Source organism: Electrona antarctica, assembly GCF_951216825.1.
Source record: "Electrona antarctica genome assembly, chromosome: 13".
Taxonomy (NCBI): domain Eukaryota; kingdom Metazoa; phylum Chordata; class Actinopteri; order Myctophiformes; family Myctophidae; genus Electrona; species Electrona antarctica.
The window spans coordinates 41,986,397-42,012,523 of NC_136794.1; the positions used below are offsets into that span (position 1 = coordinate 41,986,397).

A 26,127-nucleotide genomic window follows, 5' to 3' on the forward strand; every position below is an offset into this window, starting at 1 on the left:
ATTACACCTAGTTACATGTTTAAGCATTTATTTCATATTTACATGTCGATTTCAGCTCTGACACTTATTTCAGACAAGCTCTAGTATGTGAAGAGTCTGCCTGTGCTATTAACTCATTTTGGAGAACAAATAATAATACGTTTTTCTCCTCTGGTGAAAAGCTGGAATTTGCACGATGGCAGGCTCTCTGTCAAATCTGGTCACCTATGTGGAGATGGTTATACAACCAACCAGTGGCAGCTTTACGGGTTTCAATTGAGCAAAACGGACACTCTTCGACCTTGTGTGTGTGTGTGTGTGTGTGTGTGTGTGTGTGTGTGTGTGCGCACCATGTCAATATATTTGTAACCACGTGAAACCTCGCGTCCCTAGTCTGGCAAAACGAGATAGCCGAGCTTCCAGTGGTGGAAAAAGTACACAAATGTTTTATATAGAGTAAGTAAAAGTATAAATACTGCAATGTCGATGTACTCCGTTACAAGTAGAAGTCCCGTATTCAAAATGTACTAAAAGTACTCACATTTCAAGTTTTCAAAATGTGTAAAAAATCTTTTGAAAATAGCCGATCTACAAACAGAAAATGTGCCGCAATGTGATGCATTGTGAGCTGGTAGATCTGCTATCAAAATGTATATAGGGTCGAAGTGGTTAATGTATGTTTTGTAGTAATAATCAATCCACAAAGTAACTAGTAAATCAAATATATATATGTAGTGGAGTAAAAGTACAATATTTGGATCCGAGATCTGAGTAGTGGAGTAGAAGTAAAAGTAAACGAGCAAACAAAACAAGCTTAATCACGTAATATCTTAACTGACACCAGAACCACGTATTTCATAACAGCGTCAACAAAAAAGTTGGAACTAGAACAACACGACTTGGCCCTCAACTGGCAGGTTTGAATAAATATTAGATATGATTCCTGTTGTCAAGGTAACGCATTCACCTCTCAGAGAGAGGGCACCTGAAACGGCGTGTGTTTTTGGGTCTACTCTTCAGTGCACCAGCCAAACTTCCTGATTTACAAAGAGCTTGGCGTTGAAAGGATCCGCTTTATACACCTCATCATCATCATCGTATCATTCTGGAAGGCTTCACCGAGCAGTGACTCGTGAATGTGAGAGTCATTATTGAAAAGCGGTTGGTGCATTTATATTTCATACACTCTTACCAAATCGGAAAAACAACATCCAGGAAAGCGAGCTTCGGCACTTATAATCTTTTAACACATTTAGGACGGGAACGCATATGTGTCGCTTTTGTGTAGCTTTTTAACCACTTTAACGAGCTTGTAGATCTGCTATTTCTGAAAAACAAATCGAGAAAATGTATGCAAATCTTTGAATATATATTCTTTCCCAGTGAACACAACTCAAATCTTTGCTTCTGGAGGGGTCTCTGGAACAACATATTTAGAAATGGGGGTCTGTGGCCAAATATATATGGAGGTCCTCCTTGACATAAAATACTTTGAGAACCACTGATATAGAAACTTAGGTTTTTCAGAACACACTTGTAGAATGAGTTCTCAGGTCTAAATGGGTTAAGGCCAGCAGGGTGGCGGAAGCTCGGTTGGTTTAAGGTGTCCCTTAGCAGAATGAAACACAGCTTTGATCTCCATCCTGTTGCTAATCGATTGAGGCAGAGAAGTGGAAGCTGCCTTAAGCTAACCGTACTGTTACTATACCTCCATATACTCTCACTAAACCTCTTTCCTCTCTCTCCCTCATGAAAAAAAAACACTAGCCTGTTGTGCAGGACACCATGCTAGCCCCTCAAGTCAGACGGCTCTGCTTGCCGCTCACCACCAACATTTAGTTTTGTTTTTGTTTCCTTTTTATTCGGCATCTAGGTCATACCTTCATAATGATACAGGCTCCCCCCCAAGGCGGAAGACAACGTGGGGCATCCTGGGAAAATCCCGCGAAAGGGTTTGCGAGACACGCCGCAATGGAAGCGGCAAGCCCCACGGGGAGGGGGGGGAGGGGGGGTGGACGATGAGCTCACACACAGCGGGAAGAAAAAACGAGAGAAAGCGGGGGGAGAGACAGACCGAAATAGAGGGAGAGGGAAAGCGTAACAGAGACACAGAGAGAGAGAGAGAGAGAGAGAGAGAGAGAGAGAGAGAATGTGGAGAGAGACAGGCTTCGGGGCAGAGTACGGAATGAGGTGTTGTTTAAAGCAAGATTCACAACAAAGCGGCAGGTGGTACTTGAGCATTCCAGCGCTAACGTGAGAGGACGTGAAGGAGACAGAAAATGACACAATGACTGGGAGAATCAACCACTCAGAGCCCATATATGGTCAAGTCCCTCGGGCCTCTACGCCAGTGGTTCTCAAACATTTTGATACCAGGGCCCACTATTTACTCAGCATTTGAGCCACGGAGCACCATTTGATGAGGTTTAGTCTCTCAGGCCCAAAACGAAAGATTTTTTGGCCGGTTGACAACACAGACATACCTGTACATACCCAGCCGATCGCAGTACTTGCGTGTTCTGTTTGCGCAAGTAATAATAATAAATACAGTATAAAAGTATCCATTTGTCTTGACAGGAGGTCAAGACAAGACAAGACAGGTCAAGGTGTAGTTTTTTTTTTCTCCATCCGTAGCCGGATGCTTTGACATTACAAAGAGCGACCTTGTCTTTACTGCAAATGCTGCGCTCTCCCTCGGGCCTTCCATTGTACAGGCAATGTCCACCTGAGACAGTGGCAATGACAACACTCATGAAGAAGACCACAAGGAGACTGCAAAGAAATCTTGCTCATGGAGTGGGAGAGGAGAATGCAAATGATCCCTTCATCCTCAGTGTAGAGTGTAGACTGTAGACCAGGGGTGCCCACACTTTTTTTACTTGAGAGCTACTTGCTAAATGACCAGCAGAACAAGATCTACCCACCAAAAAGTGTGTGTGTGTGTGCGTGCGTGCGTGCGTGCGTGCGTGCGTGCATGCGTCTACCTTAGACAGGCCCGAGTGCATGTCAAATATGAACACAAAAATTGGTGTCCCCAAGTTTTTATGCTTAGGGTTAGGTTTAACATTAGACATCTATCCATTAGGGCTTAGGTTAGATCAGTTATAGTGTGTGTGCGTGAGTGTGTGCTTGCATGCATTATGCACCCTCTTTGAATATGCCACTCACTTTGAATAAAGATTTGAATAACGTATACGTTTGCAAGACTGGAATGCTGTGTTATTGTGTTAACACCCATGTATTGAAATATTAATATTTGCATAGTTGCACTTCATGTGTCCTTCATTTCCTTCAATGCCGGTTTCTTGTTCTTCCATTTTGGATGACTGGCTTCCATTAACCACTTAAACCATGCATAATAGTGAAAATAGGTAGATGAATGTTGTTTTTGCCGAATGTTCCCCTATTTTTAAAACATGCTGACAATAAAGATGCAAGGCTGATGCAGTTAAACTAACAATCCAGATGTTGTGGTGGTGGTCAGGTGTACACTTTACATTTCAGCACATGGCAAAGTATTGCATTGTGGGTTTGAGGCAGGCCCCTTTTGATGTAAATCAATCAAGTCACCTTAATTCAAGTGGCATATGCCAAAAATAGGTTTTTAAAAAAAAAGCCATTTAAATTATTTATATTTTAGGCCAGGGGCATGTCATGTGGTCTACCTGCACAGCCTTTGTGATCTACTGGTAGATCACGATCTACCTTTTGGGCACCCCTGCTGTAGACCATGTGCGTAAATATAACGAGGTCTGGTGAGCGAGTTATCTAATCAAAATAGACAGATCATGAAGTGCGCTGTAGAAGTGCAGCAAACGATAGGGGAGCTGGGTGAAGGCTTTGACCCACATTGCGTTTCCAGTACAGCGTACAAGAACGCGACAAGTGTTGTCCCTGAACGCGTTCAAAGAACGATCGTTCACGAACACGTTCATATTTTGATGAACGTCATTGTGAACGCGTTCATTTCTGGAATGTGTGAACATCACTTTCTCACGTTCAACTTCGTTCAAGAGTGAGTGTGTCCATAGAGCCTTCCAGGCGAAATCCCCGGCGCTAAAACACACCCTAAACAGTCCTTAATATCTAGCGGAAACCCCACCAATAAGTCCTTATCCGACACAAATAAACCATCTTTCTCAGCCGTACAATTTCACTGGAGCGCGCAGCTCTCAGCTATATCTACTGCATGATGATCCTGTCATGCAGGCAGACACAGAACATCCCAACTCACGACCCAAACACTGGGGAAACTTGTTGTTTGATTAAACAAGAAAAATAGCTTCCAATAGCTTGTTATTTTTGCATGGAGAAGATATGTGTCCATATCCATATCTCTCTCCCAGTGACAGTGAAGTGCAGTAATGCCTGATTTATTCTTTGTCGTGTTCTGTGCTGAAAATAGCTGATCTACAAGCTATCCACGTCCGCGACGCGTTGTGTGCTTGTAGATCAGCTATTTTCAGCACGCGGAGATATGCAGGCTGTGAGAACCGAGAACATTGAGAAACTTTTGCCTTCACAATAAAAGCATGCAGCTTTCACAAGTTGGCCCATAAAGACAAGGAAAGGGATTAAGAATTCGGTGGCATTTCACATTGCAAAAGAGCTATTATTTCCAAAATGTTAATTTGGATAATGGTAATGGAGATTCATTCCCAATTCCTATGGGCTGTGGCAATAATAATAATAATAATAATTTAAAAAAAAATTGGAACCGTGAACTTTAGTTAAAATTTTTGAATGATGAACTATGAACTGAACGAGTTAATTAAAAAAAAATTGAACCGTGAACTGAAGTAGTTAATAAAAAAATCACACCCGTGTGAACTGAGTGGTGTAAGGTCTTATATAGCCTGTCTGACGTAATGAAATCATGTCTGACGTAATGAAATCACACCCGGGTGAACATAGCAACCATGCTAATTTTTTCTGCACAGAAAAAAAACCCTGTTCACCCGGGTGAACAGGGTGAACATAGCAACCATGCTCATTTTTTCTGCACAGACTAACAAAGCCAAAAAAAGAACTTTCCCAATACTGACATTCACACACACACATTCATACACCGATGGCAGAGGAAAACATGCAAGTGAAGGCACCAACCTGCACATCGGGAGCAATTAGGGGTTCAGAGTCTTGCTCAAGGACACTTCGACACCGTTTCTCTGCTCCGCCACTTGGATGATTGAAAAAAGACCAAGTCTTGTTTCAACTGTCTCCAGATAAAAGGAGTTCTGGCCCAGCAGTAAAGCCACTTCCCTTGTGGGCTTCTCCCCTCAGTTGAAGGGTAAAGCCCTGACGGTCCAATCTAAGCCATCTGAAGGGATCGGCCTTCCGTGGACCGACCCCCTGCGGCGCCCCAAGGCCTTGATGAAGCTCAACTCCCCTGGGGGCTTTTTCCTCTTCCCCCGCCCTACTCCATATTCATAACCTCCCCCCAAAGACACACACACACACACACACACACACACACACACACACACACACACACACACACACACACACACACACACACACACACACACACACACACACACACACACACACACACACACACACACACACACACACACACACACACACACACACACACACACACACACACACAGACACACACACATTCCATATTGGAATGGAAAGAAAATGGAAAAAAAGTCATCTCGCAACAGATACCGAAATTGCGTTCCCCAGGTGTTTAATATCCCGCTTAATGAAGAATGATTTCCCCGGGTTAGGCGCCGCTCCACTGAGCAACGCCGGTGTCGTGCTTGGCGGTCGCCATGCTGGGAAAACAGCATCCCCCCTCTCACCCCCCCTCACCCCAACATTTTCTCTTCTCGCCCGGCGTGTAATCGCAAATCTGCTAATACCTGCGGCGGCATCGGGCGGCGAGGCCGCGCGGGGAGGGGATGTTTCACCGCTGATAACTTCATAAAGACTGCCAGAGGAACACTGCCTGACCCTATTTCTATGAGAGAGAGAGAGAGAGAGAGAGAGAGAGAGAGAGAGAGAGAGAGAGAGAGAGAGAGAGAGAGAGAGAGAGAGAGGGGGATGTGGAGCAAGCGAGCAAGGGTGTAGAGACGGAGATAAAAAAGTAACGAACGATGAAGACAGAAAGAGTCAGACAGATGGAGAGAGAGAGAGAGAGAGAGAGAGAGAGAGAGGCAGAGAGAGAGAGAGAGAGAGCTCTGCGTGATAAGGCTGCTTAGAAATGCTGGTATCGCATTCTCACTAAGTGCATGGAAAACTCCCAAGCCAATTTCCTGCACGCCAAAACGAGCAGACAACACACCGATAACCCAGAACCTGCTAGCCATCGGGGCTCGCTCTGATAACCCAGAACCTGCTAGCCATTGGGCCTCGCTCTGATAACCCAGAACCTGCTAGCCATCGGGCCTCGCTCTGATAACCCAGAACCTGCTAGCCATCGGGCCTCACTCTGATAACCCAGAACCTGCTAGCCATCGGGCCTCACTCTGATAACCCAGAACCTGCTAGCCATCGGGCCTCGCTCTGATAACCAGAACCTGCTAGCCATCGGGCCTCACTCTGATAACCCAGAACCTGCTAGCCATCGGGCCTCACTCTGATAACCCAGAACCTGCTAGCCACTGGGCCTCGCTCTGATAACCCAGAACCTGCTAGCCATTGGGCCTTGCCGGGGAATCGTGCAGATATACGAGCGCTTATGTTTTCATCCGTGTTCTTCCTCCTCCTGCCCATGTGAGCAAACGCACGAGTAATGCTGTTGGCAGAGCGTTCACTTCTTTCGCCCGAGTGGCATCATCAATTTTTCATGCCGGTGCTGCATTGTAACTGTCCGCCTCCATTAGTCATTATACCCGTCTCTTTAAGCCGATATCTGTAATTTGAAGGCCTGTTTTCTGTTTGAATACCTTTGTCCTTGTCTCATTGTATTTACGATGCAATCTAAAGGCAGCCTAGCTAAGTCCAGCGCCAGGCCTTTTAAAAGGTACAGTAATTGGTTCATGTATACCTAATTAGAGCAGAGTTGGCCTTCTCATTACGACTTTTGGACTTAGCATTCTGTCCACTGAGAGTAATGCTAACTTAGCTTAGCCCCAGCTTATGAATGTTAATGATGGAGTGCCATCAGTGTATTTTTCCAGTTTTTCATGTGTCTATGAGGTGACAGTAGGAGTCGTTTTTATGTGCAATGGTGTATTAACTTTGTATTTAGGGTTTCTTCCTGGAGGCTGAACCCTTGACAGTCAAACGGGCCAATGGAATAAACAGTAATATAGTGACATCACACTATCAGCCCCTCCCCTAACCCCTCCCCCTTTATCATACAACTACAGCTGTGGGTGCGGCTTCAGTTCAGGTGGATCACCACCCATCACCACCCACTAGGGTGGAAAAAAATCATGGCACTCTATCTTTAACACTGCATAGTAGTGAAGACGTATGTAGCAGTAGCTAGTACATTATGTAGCCTGGGGTCCACCTATGCGTTCTATGGCATAGACAGCTCCCGGCAGGATCCGCCGGGAGAATCTAGACGCAGCTGTGGGACATGAGACTAATTAATTAGAGCGAGAGAGAGAGAGAGAGGAGTGTGTGTGTGTGTACAGGTGTGCGTGTGTGCGTCAATTTAACAAAGGTGCAGACGATCAGAAATCAGCAGAGTGATCGACGTTTGCGCTACTCTATGCCGAATTGAAGTGGACTCGGCCCCATACTTTTTTTTATCTCTCCCTGGAAATAAAAACGTCTGGGTTTCCGAGGCTAGTACATACAGTTGGAGGCCATCGATATTGTCCTTTTTTTTTTGCTGAGGTTTGCGTGATCTGCGCAAAAGGACAGTTAACCCATTTTGGGCGGGAACCCCTTTTGGTGTTTTAAACATGTTATAATTTAGCTATTGAAAAATAGCAGATCTACAAGCTCATAGCGCGCCACCGAGTGGCGCGCTACGAGCTTGTAGGTTTGCTATTTTTGAAAAATCGTGAAAATATTTATTTCAGAAAACTGGAGGATTTAGAAGGATTTTTTTAAATTTTGAGGTCAGGCCTAAATGGGTCAAATGATAAGCGACAATATCGGTGGCACCCAACTGTATGTGGCTTCACATATTACAGTACAGCTACATAAGGCCTGGTAACACGGCTCAACGAGCACTCAACGAGCACAACTCACTCAACGAACACTCAACGAGCACAACTCACTCAACGAGCACAAGTCACTCAACGAGCACAACTCACTCAACGAGCACTCAACGAGCACAACTCACTCAACGAGCACAACTCACTCAACGAGCACAACTCACTCAACGAGCACAACTCACTCAACGAGCACAACTCACTCAACGAGCACAACTCACTCAACGAGCACAACTCACTCAACGAGCACAACTCACTCAACGAGCACAACTCACTCAACGAGCACAACTCACTCAACGAGCACAACTCACTCAACGAGCACAACTCACTCAACGAGCACTCAACGAGCACAACTCACTCAACGAGCACTCAACGAGCACAACTCACTCAACGAGCACAACTCACTCAACGAGCACAACTCACTCAACGAGCACAACTCACTCAACGAGCACAACTCACTCAACGAGCACTCAACGAGCACAACTCACTCAACGAGCACTCAACGAGCACAACTCACTCAACGAGCACAACTCACTCAACGAGCACAACTCACTCAACGAGCACAACTCACTCAACGAGCACAACTCACTCAACGAGCACAATTTGTTTTTATACTGTGTCTACTGTGAAGCACTTTGGTCAATTTGGGTTGTGTAAATGTGCTATATAATATAAATAAAGGCTGATTGATTGGCAATAAAGCAGCTTGGAATGGATTCCGCCTTTAAGTCCCCTTAGCTTAGCCCCACTTAACATATATATGTGTGCTAATACTTTGTACTAGCTAACAGCAATTAGCTATCACTGGTACTAAGCGGTGGCAGCGGTGGCCGAACGGATAGCGGAGCGGTCTTGATACCGGAAGGTCGCCAGTTCGAATCAGCGGTCCGACACGTTAAAATTACCACCGCTGAAGTGCCCTTGAACAAGCCATTGAACCACTACGATGAAATGTGTTCTATGAGCAGGGCCTGGCTGGAAACAAGTTCTTGAGCTTAGCCCAGATACCCTGGGTAAATATAGTAATCATTTCATTTCATTTCAAGCATTATATTAGTAGTATTAGCTTGTAAGGTGGTTCGATGAGGATTGATGCAACATAAAGAAGCTTCGTAACGTATATAGTGTAGTGGGTAGATAAGCCCTCTGGTATCAGAAAAAGGTCGTTGTTTCGATGTATGTCTCTGAGCAGGACACTTAACCTCCAACAGCTCCCCTAACAGCACCACCTCGAGCGCTTCATGCCCACCACCTGAGCAGCCATCAGCTGGGTGAAGCTAAAACTGAATCCCCCCCCCCACACTACAGGGTTAATAAAGGTCTACCTTCCACCAGGACCTCCTCTCTGTTTCCCCAATGCAGCTCCTGGCTTAGCCCCCCTCCTCCTCCTCTCAGCTTGTGTTACCTTCAGATTACACTTTAAACAGGGCTGTTGTTGCCAAATTGGACAGCAGCAGTGTGGCAGGAATGTGCATGGGCCATGGGGCCTTTGAATGCGGCGGCCGGGGGGGGTGGGCCATGGGGCCTTTGAATGCGGCGGCCGGGGGGGGTGGGCCATGGGGCCTTTGAATGCGGCGGCCGGGGGGGGTGGGCCATGGGGCCTTTGAATGCGGCGGCCGGGGGGGTGGGCCATGGGGCCTTTGAATGAGGCGGCCGGGGGGGTGGGCCATGGGGCCTTTGAATGCGGCGGCCGGGGGGGTGGGCCATGGGGCCTTTGAATGCGGCGGCCGGGGGGGTGGGCCATGGGGCCTTTGAATGCGGCGGCCGGGGGGGGTGGGCCATGGGGCCTTTGAATGCGGCGGCCGGGGGGGTGGGCCATGGGGCCTTTGAATGCGGCGGCCGGGGGGGGTGGGCCATGGGGCCTTTGAATGCGGCGGCCGGGGGGGGTGGGCCATGGGGCCTTTGAATGAGGCGGCCGGGGGGGTGGGCCATGGGGCCTTTGAATGCGGCGGCCGGGGGGGTGGGCCATGGGGCCTTTGAATGCGGCGGCCGGGGGGGTGGGCCATGGGGCCTTTGAATGCGGCGGCCGGGGGGGGTGGGCCATGGGGCCTTTGAATGCGGCGGCCGGGGGGGTGGGCCATGGGGCCTTTGAATGCGGCGGCCGGGGGGGTGGGCCATGGGGCCTTTGAATGCGGCGGCCGGGGGGGTGGGCCATGGGGCCTTTGAATGAGGCGGCCGGGGGGGGCGGCCGGGGGGGTGGGCCATGGGGCCTTTGAATGAGGCGGCCGGGGGGGTGGGCCATGGGGCCTTTGAATGCGGCGGCCGGGGGGGGTGGGCCATGGGGCCTTTGAATGCAGCGGCCGGGGGGGGGTGGGCCATGGGGCCTTTGCATGAGGCGGCCGGGGGGGTGGGCCATGGGGCCTTTGCATGAGGCGGCCGGGGGGGGTGGGCCATGGGGCCTTTGAATGCAGCGGCCGGGGGGGTGGGCCATGGGGCCTTTGAATGCAGCGGCCGGGGGGGTGGGCCATGGGGCCTTTGAATGCGGCGGCCGGGGGGGGTGGGCCATGGGGCCTTTGAATGCAGCGGCCGGGGGGGTGGGCCATGGGGCCTTTGAATGCGGCGGCCGGGGGGGGTGGGCCATGGGGCCTTTGAATGCAGCGGCCGGGGGGGGGTGGGCCATGGGGCCTTTGCATGAGGCGGCCGGGGGGGTGGGCCATGGGGCCTTTGCATGAGGCGGCCGGGGGGGTGGGCCATGGGGCCTTTGAATGCAGCGGCCGGGGGGGTGGGCCATGGGGCCTTTGCATGAGGCGGCCGGGGGGGGTGGGCCATGGGGCCTTTGAATGCGGCGGCCGGGGGGGGTGGGCCATGGGGCCTTTGAATGCAGCGGCCGGGGGGGTGGGCCATGGGGCCTTTGCATGAGGCGGCCGGGGGGGTGGGCCATGGGGCCTTTGAATGCGGCGGCCGGGGGGGTGGGCCATGGGGCCTTTGAATGAGGCGGCCGGGGGGGTGGGCCATGGGGCCTTTGAATGCGGCGGCCGGGGGGGGGGGGGGGGGGGGGGGGGGGTGTGGGCCATGGGGCCTTTGAATGCGGCGGCCGGGGGGGGTGGGCCATGGGGCCTTTGAATGAGGCGGCCGGGGGGGGTGGGCCATGGGGCCTTTGAATGAGGCGGCCGGGGGGGGGTGGGCCATGGGGCCTTTGAATGCGGCGGCCGGGGGGGGGTGGGCCATGGGGCCTTTGAATGAGGCGGCCGGGGGGGGTGGGCCATGGGGCCTTTGAATGAGGCGGCCGGGGGGGGTGGGCCATGGGGCCTTTGAATGAGGCGGCCGGGGGGGGTGGGCCATGGGGCCTTTGAATGAGGCGGCCGGGGGGGGTGGGCCATGGGGCCTTTGAATGCGGCGGCCGGGGGGGTGGGCCATGGGGCCTTTGAATGAGGCGGCCGGGGGGGGTGGGCCATGGGGCCTTTGAATGAGGCGGCCGGGGGGGGTGGGCCATGGGGCCTTTGAATGCGGCGGCCGGGGGGGGTGGGCCATGGGGCCTTTGCATGAGGCGGCCGGGGGGGTGGGCCATGGGGCCTTTGAATGCAGCGGCCGGGGGGGTGGGCCATGGGGCCTTTGAATGCAGCGGCCGGGGGGGTGGGCCATGGGGCCTTTGAATGCAGCGGCCGGGGGGGTGGGCCATGGGGCCTTTGAATGAGGCGGCCGGGGGGGTGGGCCATGGGGCCTTTGAATGCGGCGGCCGGGGGGGGTGGGCCATGGGGCCTTTGCATGAGGCGGCCGGGGGGGTGGGCCATGGGGCCTTTGAATGCAGCGGCCGGGGGGGTGGGCCATGGGGCCTTTGAATGCAGCGGCCGGGGGGGTGGGCCATGGGGCCTTTGAATGCAGCGGCCGGGGGGGTGGGCCATGGGGCCTTTGAATGAGGCGGCCGGGGGGGTGGGCCATGGGGCCTTTGAATGCGGCGGCCGGGGGGGTGGGCCATGGGGCCTTTGAATGAGGCGGCCGGGGGGGTGGGCCATGGGGCCTTTGAATGCGGCGGCCGGGGGGGTGGGCCATGGGGCCTTTGAATGCGGCGGCCGGGGGGGGTGGGCCATGGGGCCTTTGAATGCGGCGGCCGGGGGGGCAACGTCGGGGAAAGTTTCATGAAAAACGAGCTACTGTGTTTGCCGGTAAGGCTTAGTTTGGAGGTATACCTGTACCTTTCTCCTCCCATGTGGCTTTAAGTAAGGAAGGAACAAAACAAAGCAAACAATTAAAATAAATAAATAAACAGCTGTGTGTCTGCTGAGTAACACTGCTGAATAATTGGAGGGGCCACATTGGAGCCATTACCCACAATTCAGTTCTACACAGCTCTGAAGCCACTATAGGGTTTCTTTCTATTCATCATACCGACAAAATAACTAGCCCGTGTTCTGCGATGTCCTGCCTGGCACGGCTGGCATCGGTAACGAGGAGCATCGCTCCTGCCACCCCCCGTTCCCCTGCCGCCACACGTGTTCTCGCGGATTGCGGCGTGGACATGACAGCGCTGCAGTGTGGTGGCAACTACTCATCGTCCTGCCAACGCAGTCCACCCACGTGGGACAACACAGAGCACCGTTTCTGACAAATAACCAGAGATAGTTGGGGGAGGGGAGGAGGGGGGGAATAGGAGAAATGACTGCTTAACCCATTCTTGGCGGGAACCCCTTTTGGTGTTAGCATCATGTTATGCTTTAGCTATTGAAAAATAGCAGATCTACAAGCTCGTAGCGCGCCACCGAGTGGCGCGCTACGAGCTTGTAGGTCTGCTATTTTTGAAAAATCGAAGAACGACTGACATAGAAACATAGCTTTTTCAGAAAACTGTCAGGATGTAGAAGACATTTTTAGAATCTGATCTCAGGTCAAAATGGATTAAAGGGTTATTTCACTTGATCATTTGATCATTTCATCGTCTACTCTAGTCTTATGTGAACACCCCAGACAGTTTGTATGTTACTTGATTCAGTAATTAGACATTTGGTATTCATTTTAGCTGCCCCGCCCCCTTCCTACAGTATACAAACCCATTAGAACTTCAAACTCTAATCTAATACATGAGGGGGGCATGTTTTTTCATTTACTGTTTTCATTTATTTTTAATAATTGTTTTGGAAAATAACCTCCTCCAGGAAGAGGCCAGAGGAGACACAAACATCAGAAGGAACGGGGGAAAGGGGACGGGGAAGCTGGGAAAATGCGTTGGCGTTTGATTGCAAGACCTGATTCATGTTGACAATGTTTTACCTTCGTTGTGCTACAGTATTACTATCAATGTGTTGCTGTACTGTCTGAAATTCAGACTATGTATTAAAAAAACGTCAATAATTTGCCAGCCCTATATGAGAAAATAATAAAAAAAATCAATAGTGAAAACAGCAGATCTTAGCCCTAAAGTCACAAATGCTGCAACAACTGAACATTTGTTCAAAGATTGTTGGACAACAACTTCAGAAACTTTATACATCCACGTATGATAACAGCATCCTAAGGTTAGCAAGGAATATCACCTCTAATACTAAGCATGTGTTGTATGGAGAATATAGGTTGCTACCTTCAGGAAGGAGATATGGTGTACCAGCATACAATAAGGTCAGACTAAAGAGGTCCTTTGTCCACCAGTCGACCTTGAGGCTTAATCAGGAGTCGTAGTAGCCACGGGGTAATCTAAGTGGTGGATATTGCTCTTGTCTTCATGTCTTTATGTATGTAAATTGTCTTGTTCTTTGTGTTATGTCAAATGTGTGTATATGTGTTCTGCATACTTGGCTGCTGTGTCGCAAGACAAATTTCAGTGTGAACTGACAATAAAGTACTATATCATATCATATCATCTTCAAGCGCACAACACTTCACAAAGCTTGTAGATCTGTTATTTTCACTATTATTTGAAATAGGGTTGAAAATGTACCTTATTTCCAGTCAAGAGTCCACGATTTGGGCTTTGAAATGTATAGTAGTGGAGTGAGGGACGCACTCACAGATTAGACACACCAACGGACCGACATGTGGAAACAACGGTCGGACATGCGGTGGATCGTGCGCTGCTCCCGTGCTTGTGGTTAGGGTTACAGGTAGGTTAGGGTTTGAGGTATAGGTTGTCGGTGTAATGACAGTCGGACCAATAGTATGTCTAAACTAAAGCCTGTACCCGTGGAGGGGCCTTGAGGGCCCTTGAGGGCCACCTTCACTTAATGTGGCCCTCAAGTTAATATTGGAATACTGATATATTATTGATTTCAGCTGTTACAATTCCAATAATGAAAACATGACCCGCTTTAATTACTAAATTAGTAGTAGTAGCTTAATGACTAGTATTAAAATGTTATTGTCTTTGTGTGTTTGTATGTAGATATATATATATATATATATATTAAATAAATTAAATAAAAAGGTTACATTTCAGGATTCCAATTCAAAAATGACAAAAACATATTCAGTCTTTCAATTCAAATATAGCAAAAATAGCCAATCTACAAGCTCAAAACGCGTCGCAGCGCTACGTGTTTTGAGCTTGTACATAGATCAGCTATTTTCGCAACGACCAGTGGAAATATAGTGTCCCTCTCCATTGTCAAAGTTGCCCATCCGTGCCGTGGAGTGAACCCAAAACCCAAGCAAAGTACAGATACTCAAAACATGTACTCCTCAAGTATACACAGTCAGCACTCAAGTGTCTCCATTTAACGGTTGTGCCCCTAATTGGGAACAATTTCTTCAGGGATTTGTTCTCTTAAGAGGAGCTCTCAAGTGCTCTCTGCTTCCTATTGGATGTTGTTTTGTACCGCACCGAGTCGAGTGCATCCATCGTTATGTTTAAGAGACATCGCAGCTTTGATCTCAAGCAATAGCCGAAGGTGAGAGGCACAGATCAAAGCCACGATGTTATTTACCACAGCAAATTACTTCAAGTGTTTTATTGCTTTTATACAATAACATTACACATAGAGGTATCAAGTATTGATGGAGGGTTAACTCAGCTCACACGCACACACGCACGCATGCACGCACGCACACACACACAGTTGCTAATCAATTCCTACATAGAGCCTCCATTATAACAGGATTTTCAAAGCGCTGTATCTCTAAAGCTTCGAGCGCTGTCGAGCATCCCGACGATCGTAAATCATTTGTGAGTTTGTATCGCATCGCTGAGCACATGTAACTGTTTTTAATGATAGCTAAGGCGTATGAGCTACGGCTAACGATGACTGTCCTCACAACAACAGCCCCCACCTCACTGAATGAACCCGGAAATGAAACGAGGGGCGTAGAGTGAGAGCGGACGGGTGGCATACGTTACGTGTGCTTATGCTGCCACCTAGTGGCAGTAATAAAGTTAAGCATTATACCCAACTATGGCTTCAACGCACATCTTGCTTTAACCCATTTAGGCCTGACGTCAAAATTTAAATCATGAAAATTTTCGGAATGATTTGAGGCACATTTTAAAGATTTTTCAAAAATAGCAGACCTACAAGTTCATAGCGCGCCACCGAGTGGCGCGCTATGAACTTGTATGAACTTGTTGTAATGAGCTTGTAGATCTGCTATTTTTCAATAGCTAAATTATAACAATGTATGTAACCACCAAAAGGGGTACCCTCCCAAAATGGGTTAATATCGTCTCTGTCGGGTCAATTCAAAAGCTTCAAAAGTAGCAGATCTACAGATCTACAACCTCGGACCGCTGTTTAGATCTGCTACTTTTGATGCTTTCGTGTGACGTTGTAGTGTGAGGGCGTTAATTTGACAAAAAAGCAGTTTGAAAGTTAGAATACTTAGAGAGGGGGTTTCGGCCGAGCAGCAACGACATAAATAGCGATGTTAATTTAAGCGGAGTTTAAACTTTATACAGTTGGAGTCACCTTTGGAAAGCAGCTCAGCTAAACACCTACACTATGAATCACAACACAGAGGAATAATTAATGTTACCGGTAATACTATGAGATGACAGGCCTTCCCTTGGCAGCCCACATACGAAATGTAAAATACCAAAAAAAAGAACTACAGTACCAGACTTCCTAAAATGCCATCTTTAATGATGTGTTCCATCGTATTTGAACAGCTCCGACCTCTCGCTCGCGTCGTGTTCAGACTGGAACTCATTTATTTGTACAGCTCCTTGGAAGCTGCAACCTTTTTTTTCCCCCTTAAATTTATTTCCCACGATTTTGCAACCCATTCCCTCTGCCAACCTGGGGAGAGCAACGGACTGACTGGACGGACTCATGCTTTCTTCTATGCATGAGGAGTCCAAGCTGCTTCTTTTCACCCGACAGGGGCAAATTTCCCTGGCAGGACGTAGCGTGTGGAAGGAACACGTTATTCCGAACAGTTCCTTTCCCTGGCTGGCCAGGGGGAGGCAGTTTAGATACTGCATGTTTTTTGTGAGGGTACCTACTACCTAACCTAGGGGACACGGGGAGAACATGCAAACTCCACACAGGCCCTTTCGCCAACCCCACCTTGGGTATGCAAACTGATGACGCGGAGGAGAGAACACGCCCCCCCAGCGCCCACAGCGGGAATCGAACCCAGGACATTTAAGCTGCGAGGCGACAGCACTACCGACTGTGCCACCATGCCCTGGAACCTGCAACCTTGCTGCAACTTTGATGTCCTACCGAGTTTGGAGAAGCCGGATTATCCTGCGCGAGAGATCAAATTGTACACATTTATTCATTCAAATAACTTCCACATTGGAGCATTAACCCATTAAAACCGGGAACGCACCGGTGTCATTTTTCGACAGCAACATGTTCAGAAAACTTAGGATTTAGAACAGTGGTTCTCAAATATAGCAGATCTACAAGCTATTTTTGAACATTTTGCTTTATGATTTAAAATACAAATCTTCTCATCTGGGAAAGCCAGGGACGGCTTTCAGATGGAGGTTTCCACGGCCAAACATTCAAAGAATATACGGCATATCCTCCGTTTCTGGTGCTGAGCCAAACTACAAAAACACAAGAGAGGCTCGTAACTCACTTTTCCGCGGACAAATACATATCCATTTTGGGGTGCTTGGCATGAAAAAGGCTGCCATTAACCTACTCCACCATCGAGATTGGGTCAAATAAAATTACTTTTATTCATTAAAACAAGTTCCGCATTGGGGCTTTAAGTGTCCCTGAATGTCAGACAGAGCCATGAAAGCGTTTATGACGCTGTATTTCTCCTGCGTTTCTGTGCGTTTGATGGAACAGTCAGAACAGGCAGCACCGTGAAGAACTATAGTCCAGTTCAAAGTTGTTTAAAGTGGGAAATGTGGTGCGTGTGTGCGTGTGTATATATATATATATATATATATATTATATATATATATATATATATATATATATATATATTAGTGATGGGAGATTATTCGGCAAACACATCGGTATCGGACAATTTTTGTTGTTTTTAGATTAATCGCCATCGGTTCGATTAATCAATCAGACCGATTAATTAATCGGTCCGATTAATCGGTCTGTCTTTACAGATAAACAAGCCCAAAGTAACAGCTTGAACAAATCTACAAGCTCACATATAAAGGTATTAAAGTTAAATCTAACTTGCCTATAAAGCCTGCAGTGCAGATACTCTGTTACATGTATTTTTCAGAATGGACAAAATTATTATAATTTTTTCAATACAGAATGAGATCATATCGACATTGGTAATATCGGTTATCAGCCATAACAGCAATTAATTATATCGGATATCGATATCGGCCAAAATGTCTCATCGGCACATCCCTTTTTTTCATGATTCTGAATCCATTCCAAGCATTAGTTTTGCACACTTGCCCAAATGTGCCCAAAATGTGCTGCACTCATTAATTTTGTGATGACAGCGCTGCAGTGTTTTTTTGTGCAAAATGGATTCAGAATCATGAAAACCCCCTAGTTTGACACACATCACATACTACTTAAAGCATAATGAGATTTTGCCTCATATAGGTTGTTAACGCTTTTATTGCGGCTAGCATAAATGAAGTTAAGCTGTGCCACCATCAGCGTTCACTTTAAGAGAAGGAGTTTCCACTCCCCGCCAGCCCCATACACGCACTCACTGTAAACATTTGCTATCATTAGCATTAGCACACACGGTTTACCTGTCGCCAGAAACGTGTACATGCCGGGAGTGATGCGGTACTAAGTCACAAATGACATCCGAACTTTGGATGGCAGAAGATCCACCAAGGACAGCTGTGCTGGATTCCGACTCATGGAGGTTTGAAAATCCTCCTTTGAACTGCAGTAAACGGAGATCAGATGTAACGTCCCATAGCTGGTGGTGACGGAGGCGTTGCATAGCAACCGGACCAATGTTAAAAGCTGCCGTGGGGCTCAACCATTATATACACGGAGTATACGTTGGGGTCCGTATAGCAAATTACGTCCCATAGCTGGGGGGTACGTATATATATATATACGGACATGGGAAAGAAATAATTAATGGTATGGTCACATATAAACCCCTATAAAAATTTAGCTCAATAGAGGGTATGCGCATGCATAAAGTGAATGGCAAATCGAGTGGCAAAGTGAGTTTAACGTAGTTTAACGTTGTTTAATGCAAGCATATTGGACTTTTCTGTTTGGATGTAAGGGCTGTCAAGGCCAGAAAGTAGTGTTTTGCCACTCAGTAGGCGTTCCCGCATAACTTCCTGGTTTGATGATGATGTCACGCGCATACCCTCTATACAGGACAGCCGGTCAGCAAGTGGATTCATGAATGTATGTATATAGACAATATTTTAGGCCAATAAAAAACGATATACCAAATTTCCCACTCCATACCTCCAGCTGCCTGGCCTGATGTGGGACTATAGGCTCCCCACCCCAGAGACACAATGTGGGACTATAGGCTCCCCACCCCAGAGACACAATGTGGGACTATAGGCTCCCCACCCCAGAGACACAATGTGGGACTATAGGCTCCCCACCCCAGAGACACAATGTGGGACTATAGGCTCCCCACCCCAGAGACACAATGTGGGACTATAGGCTCCCCACCCCAGAGACCCAATGTGGGACTATAGGCTCCCCACCCCAGAGACCCAATGTGGGACTATAGGCTCCCCACCCCAGAGACCCAATGTGGGACTATAGGCTCCCCACCCCAGAGACACAATGTGGGACTATAGGCTCCCCACCCCAGAGACACAATGTGGGACTATAGGCTCCCCACCCCAGAGACACAATGTGGGACTATAGGCTCCCCACCCCAGAGACACAATGTGGGACTATAGGCTCCCCACCCCAGAGACACAATGTGGGACTATAGGCTCCCCACCCCAGAGACACAATGTGGGACTATAGGCTCCCCACCCCAGAGACACAATGTGGGACTATAGGCTCCCCACCCCAGAGACACAATGTGGGACTATAGGCTCCCCACCCCAGAGACACAATGTGGGACTATAGGCTCCCCACCCCAGAGACCCAATGTGGGACTATAGGCTCCCCACCCCAGAGACACAATGTGGGACTATAGGCTCCCCACCCCAGAGACACAATGTGGGACTATAGGCTCCCCACCCCAGAGACACAATGTGGGACTATAGGCTCCCCACCCCAGAGACACAATGTGGGACTATAGGCTCCCCACCCCAGAGACACAATGTGGGACTATAGGCTCCCCACCCCAGAGACACAATGTGGGACTATAGGCTCCCCACCCCAGAGACACAATGTGGGACTATAGGCTCCCCACCCCAGAGACACAATGTGGGACTATAGGCTCCCCACCCCAGAGACCCAATGTGGGACTATAGGCTCCCCACCCCAGAGACCCAATGTGGGACTATAGGCTCCCCACCCCAGAGACACAATGTGGGACTATAGGCTCCCCACCCCAGAGACACAATGTGGGACTATAGGCTCCCCACCCCAGAGACACAATGTGGGACTATAGGCTCCCCACCCCAGAGACACAATGTGGGACTATAGGCTCCCCACCCCAGAGACACAATGTGGGACTATAGGCTCCCCACCCCAGAGACACAATGTGGGACTATAGGCTCCCCACCCCAGAGACACAATGTGGGACTATAGGCTCCCCACCCCAGAGACACAATGTGGGACTATAGGCTCCCCACCCCAGAGACCCAATGTGGGACTATAGGCTCCCCACCCCAGAGACACAATGTGGGACTATAGGCTCCCCACCCCAGAGACACAATGTGGGACTATAGGCTCCCCACCCCAGAGACACAATGTGGGACTATAGGCTCCCCACCCCAGAGACACAATGTGAGGCAGACACTGTCCATGCCCATGGCAGGGACGTTAACTCGACGCAGGCCTCTGCCAAACTGTCATTTAATAATTAAAAAGGAGAGCACAGACTCTCAATAATTAAATCATCGGGGCGGGGGGGTGGGGTGTGGGGGGAGACAAGAATACTGAATGAGAAAACTTGCCACTCAAGTTTTTTTTTAACTTTTCTTCCGATGCAGTCAGGATAAAATAGACTGACGTCATGTCATGGCCGCCACGATGGTGTTTTCTGCGAGACTTTGTTGTCGGACATCCAAGAATGGTAAAGTTTCATTGTTAAATCGTCGATGTCAGGTGGAAACCTCGTATATGTCCAAAACTGCTCGGATTCAGGATTCAAAAAATAAAAAAATAAAAAAGCTAAAGCAGCAGATCTACAAGCTCGAAACACGGCGCTAGGCGACAAACTTGTACTGTAGATCTGCGACTTTTGATGCTTTTTGTGTCACGCTGTAGTATGATCAAGTAGGGCGTTAATTAAAGGAGCTGGGAGGAGTGCTGCATTTGGAGAAAATTAGATTTACCCTGTCGAAAAGGGAACCCTTGTTTCAAAAAATCTGGTCACCCATTATTGAGATGCTTGTTGTGTTGGACTGAAGTGATTGAATACTATATTGTTCTGCCCCGTAATGTCATCTAATTAATGTAAATGTTTTTTAGAATGTGTTGTGATGTTGTTTCTGTCCTCGGAGTGCGGTGTAGTCATCAGCCATGTCGGTTATTATTTTATTGTTTTTGTCTTTTTATTTGACGGTTATGTTTTGTCTCTTTTTATTGTAAGTCTTGTTTTGTTGCTGTTTAAATATTACTGAAATGTCTGTATACCAAAAATTCATAATAAACAGGAAAAAAAGTAGGGCGTTCATTTCCTCCCCCCCAAAAAAACACAAAAGGTTAGAATACGGAGATAAGGGGTTTCTACCCGACTGCAACAACATACTGAAAGGTACAGCACGCCACTGCCAAAGGAATAAACCCAGAATGTGTTGAAGTTGAACTGTAGAGAAGGCTGGAATGCTTCCTATTGTAAGAGGGCCGTCTTGCGTAACCTGCCCGTACGTTGGCTCTGGGATTAAAATGACTGTGCATTGTGAGTGCGGTTTTGTCAAGAATACAATGCAGTCGAGTATGAGTAACGCGACGAGTGTCGCACAAGTGTTGTGCCGCCGACGCCGACGAGTTCTGTTCACAAGACAGATTGCATTAGTCAAAGAAAAGAAACGAGAGAAAGAAAGTGAACAAGAAAAGGGGGGGAAAAACATCTGAATCACTGTAGGTGACTCAGCTGACTCAACTTCCATTGCGCTCTCCCGCTCTCCCTCCCTCTCTCCCTCCCTCCCTCCCGCTCTCCCTCCCTCTCTCCCTCCCTCTCTCCCTCCCTCCCTCTCTCCCTCTCTCCCTCCCTCTCTCTCTCCCTCTCTCCCTCCCTCCCTTTCTCCCTCTCTCCCTCCCTCTCTCCCTCTCTCCCTCCCTCTCTCCCTTTCTCCCTCCCTCTCTCCCTTTCTCCCTCCCTCTCTCCATTTCTCCCTCCCTCTCTCCCTCTCTCCCTCTCTCCCTCCCCCTTTCTCCCTCTCTCCCTCCCTCCCTCTCTCCCTCCCTCTCTCCCTCTCTCCCTCCCTCTCTCCATTTCTCTCTCCCTCCCTCTCTCCCTCCCATTCCCTCTCTCCCTCCCTCTCTCCCTCCCTCTCCCTCTCACCCTCCCTCCCTCTCTCTCCCTCTCTCCATTTCTCCCTCCCTCCCTCTCCCTCTCTCCCTCCCTCTCCCTCCCTCTCCCTCTCACCCTCTCTCCCTCTCTCTCTCCCTCTCTCCCTCCCTCTCTCCCTCTCTCCCTCTCTCTCCCTCTCTCTCCTCCATCGTATGTTGACGTCCCGTACCAAACATAAGCAATCTACAAGCATCGCAGAACATGTTTTCACATTAGCCCGCAGACCTCCATTAGAAAATATATGCCAAGGACCCCCATAAGATAATTTTGTTACGGCTGTAGCAGTGATTTTACGGCTCTAGCAGTGATTCTCAACCATTTTCATTTCAAGGACCCCCAGTTTGACATGCATTAGGCTAAGTCCCCCATTTCATGACATTTCCATCTCTGAGATCCCAACTTATATTGTAAAATCAATGTTAATTTAACTCTGAGAGTGTACAAATGGTTCCATTTGTACACTCTCAGAGTTACAGACCCATAAGGGTCCATTTGGTTCCAAACTATCATTTAGCTGGGGACCCCCTGGAACTCCCTTAACCCATTTTGGGCGGGAACCCCTTTTGGTGTTAGCATTATGTTATGCTTTAGCTATTGAAAAATAGCAGACCTACAAGCTCATAGCGCGCCACCGAGTGGCGCGCTACGAGCTTGTAGGTCTGCTATTTTTGAAAAATCGAAGAACGACTGACATAGAAACATAGCTTTTTCAGAAAACTGTCAGGATGTAGAAGACATTTTTAGAATCTGATCTCAGGTCAAAATGGGTTAAGGACCCCTAGGGGTCCCCGGGACCCCACTTTGGGAACCACTGGTGTACGGTACGACTACAGTAAGTATGAATGGCCTGCCTTTACCCCTGCTTGAACTGTGCCTTAGTCCCAAGGCTGTGTGTTATCCTCTGTGGAAGCGCCTGTCTCCCTGAGACAAAGGCTGCTTACATCTTAGTGCAGCATCAGCTCTGCTCTCCCCCCATGCCGTTGAGGAGGAGAACCGAGCCAGGCGCTGAGGGCTTCAGCCTAAAAGGTTATCCCTAGACCGACTGGCTGGCTGGCTGGCTACAGTACACCACAGGGTTGATTTCGTCTGCTAATACTATGACCAAAAAAAATGTTTTCACTGACGAAAACTAAATGGAAACTAAATGAAAACTAAGCTATGATGACTAATACTAAAGCGTTACATACATAGTCTGTATTTTCGGTGGTGAGGTGACCACCGAACTACAACATGACGTCACTGAGGTGACCACCGAACTACAACATGACGTCACTGAGGTGACCACCGAACTACAACATGACGTCACTGAGGTGACCACCGAACTACAACATGACGTCACTGAGGTGACCACCGAACTACAACATGACGTCACGAGCAGCGGTGGTGAGGTGACAACCGAACTACAACATGACGTCACGAGCCGCGGTGAAGAGCAAACCACCGCCCCTTCTCTCCGCTTTTACTCACCACCGATCAACGTTATTTCAGCTATGGTGGTCACGGAGCGGTGGTCACCTCACCACCGAAAATACAGACTATGAATGAGCCTTTAGACTAAATATATTGACAATTTCGTCAACTAATACAAACTAGACTAAAATGTTAGGAAGGGACTATAGTGGACAAGAGATCCAGTCATTTTACACTGAAAATAGCCGATCTATAAGCTCACAACGCGTTGCAGCAGGTGTAAAATCAGTCAATACGACGGCATCAAGGCCCGCAGAAATACATTTTAGTCGACTAAATCAACTGTAGATTTCTAAAACTAGACTAACACGACATTGCATGACTGCAATATGTAGTTTACAACCATTCAAATCGTAATAATGATTTCATTCCCGACAGCCTGCCGCTGCTGTGAGCAGCAGTTATGTAATAGATCAGCCCATTCGTCGTAAGACGCAATCGGGTCCGTTCCCACAGCTTGTGTGGTGTTTTTGGGTGCAATGCATGTCTAGACTAGCGGTTCTTAAGGTGGGGTGCGGGGAGTGGGACCCCCAGGGGTCCTTGAGGGGGTTCCAGAAGGGTCCCGAGCAAAATGAGTTAGTACAGCATCACAATCACTTTAAGCACAATTATTACATTTATTATGTTGGCTAGCAGATCTACAAGCTCGCAGCGTGGCACGAAGTGACAAGCTGCGAGCTTGTTAGATAGCTTGTAATAGCTTGTACATCTGCTACGTTTTGGAATGATTTCCTGGGTGTTGCTGGCTGGCACACAACATTTTCAGACGGGGTCCACCGGCCAAAGAAAATGATTGAGAACCACTGCAAGGACCACAAGCAGGGATATCAGTTTCTAAACCGTGTTTCTGTATCCATCTCTCTCTCTCTCAGACGCACGTGCGCACATGCACGCACGCACGCACGCACACGCACACGCACACACACACACACGATGATCAATATAACCTGTCCGTAGAAAGACAGACCGTGGCTCACAAGAGACGAGTGCCTCATCTATAATGGAAGTGTTTTTTTCTTGTTTTTTTGAAGCTCTGTTGCTGTGGCCCACCCTGAGACCAGGGCTGCTACACCGATACCCTCACAGCCTTAACACACAAACATGAGAAAACACACACACACACACACACACACACACACACACACACACACACACACACACACACACACACACACACACACACACACACACACACACACACACACACACACACACACACACACACACACACACACACACACACACACACACACACACCTTAATATGTTTTTAAAAATAGTAAAAACAAAAAAAAAGGCAAAGAAGTATATAGGAAGTGTCCAGTATAGCGCTGTGCGAGTTCTCGACGCACGTCCCACCGGGAGGAGACTCCGGGGGCAGAACAAGGCGCAGTTGGAGGGATTACATCGACTCACTGGCCTCGGAACGCCTCGGGATCCCTCAGGATCGAAGTTACTTAATGTTGCTCTGGAGAGGGAAGTCTGGAGCTCTCTGGTGGAGCAACTACGGATAAGCGGTTGAAGGCGGGTGGATGGGAACCCTGGCCTGCACCCATGTGATGAGCAGCTAATGGTGCAACCCTGTGTGTGATAGCAAAGAGCTATACCACAGTAGCAGCAGGTGCTAGAGGTCGACGACTTACCAAAGATATTGGTGGAATGTCCTTTCTTTGCCAGGGGCTTGAGTTCGTTGTGACCCCAGCCGTACTGCCTGTAGCTATCCCACGCATGCTTCATCATCTGGAACACAACAACACATACACACGGCACATTAGAGACCATGGATTCTACAAAATTACATTTTTCTGAAGAAAAAGAAAACCTACGTTTCTACTTTCTATGTTAGTGGTGCTCAAACCTTTTCATGTCAAGGAGTCAGGACCCCCCAACATTATATGCATTTGGCCGCCGACCCTCATCTGAAAATATTTAGTTCCAAGGGATACACCCCCCCCCCCCGAACCCGCAGCACACTGCCAGACTGGATTACTAGCCAAGGTGCCTGGACCGCTGAGCCACGGCCCAGGCCTGGCTGCCTTGTCTCTAGGCAACCACACACTTTTTTGCCTCTAGCTAGAGCCCTGCACGGGCCTAAAATATGGGCCCTGGCCGGCCAGTTCTTTCTTCCCTGCGTCCAACACTAATGCAATCGTGTGTTCTCAGATAGCGAAATGTCACTGGACAGGAAAACATCAGGCCCGTTGAGGGAGAACACGAGCGAACCAGGAGAAAACCCATCAGGCCCGTTGAGGGAGAACACGAGCGAACCAGGAGAAAACCCATCAGGCCCGTTGAGGGAGAACACGAGCGAACCAGGAGAAAACCCATCAGGCCCGTTGAGGGAGAACACGAGCGAACCAGGAGAAAACCCATCAGGCCCGTTGAGGGAGAACACGAGCGAACCAGGAGAAAACCCATCAGGCCCGTTGAGGGAGAACACGAGCGAACCAGGAGAAAACCCATCAGGCCCGTTGAGGGAGAACACGAGCGAACCAGGAGAAAACCCATCAGGCCCGTTGAGGGAGAACACGAGCGAACCAGGAGAAAACCCATCAGGCCCGTTGAGGGAGAACACGAGCGAACCAGGAGAAAACCCATCAGGCCCGTTGAGGGAGAACACG

At 48.9% G+C, this 26,127-nt stretch overlaps 1 protein-coding gene across 1 annotated transcript in view; it reads right to left on the minus strand.

The window, feature by feature from the left end:
• Positions 1-26,127, minus strand: part of LOC306934992 (mannosyl-oligosaccharide 1,2-alpha-mannosidase IB-like) — a gene marked incomplete at its 3' end in the record, with an annotated part of 165,797 nt that overhangs the window by 43,751 nt on the left and 95,919 nt on the right. The window contains exon 5 of the mRNA XM_079517814.1: positions 25,150-25,246. Coding sequence (XP_079373940.1) covers positions 25,150-25,246 — 97 coding nt within the window. The remainder of the gene's footprint in view (positions 1-25,149; positions 25,247-26,127) is intronic.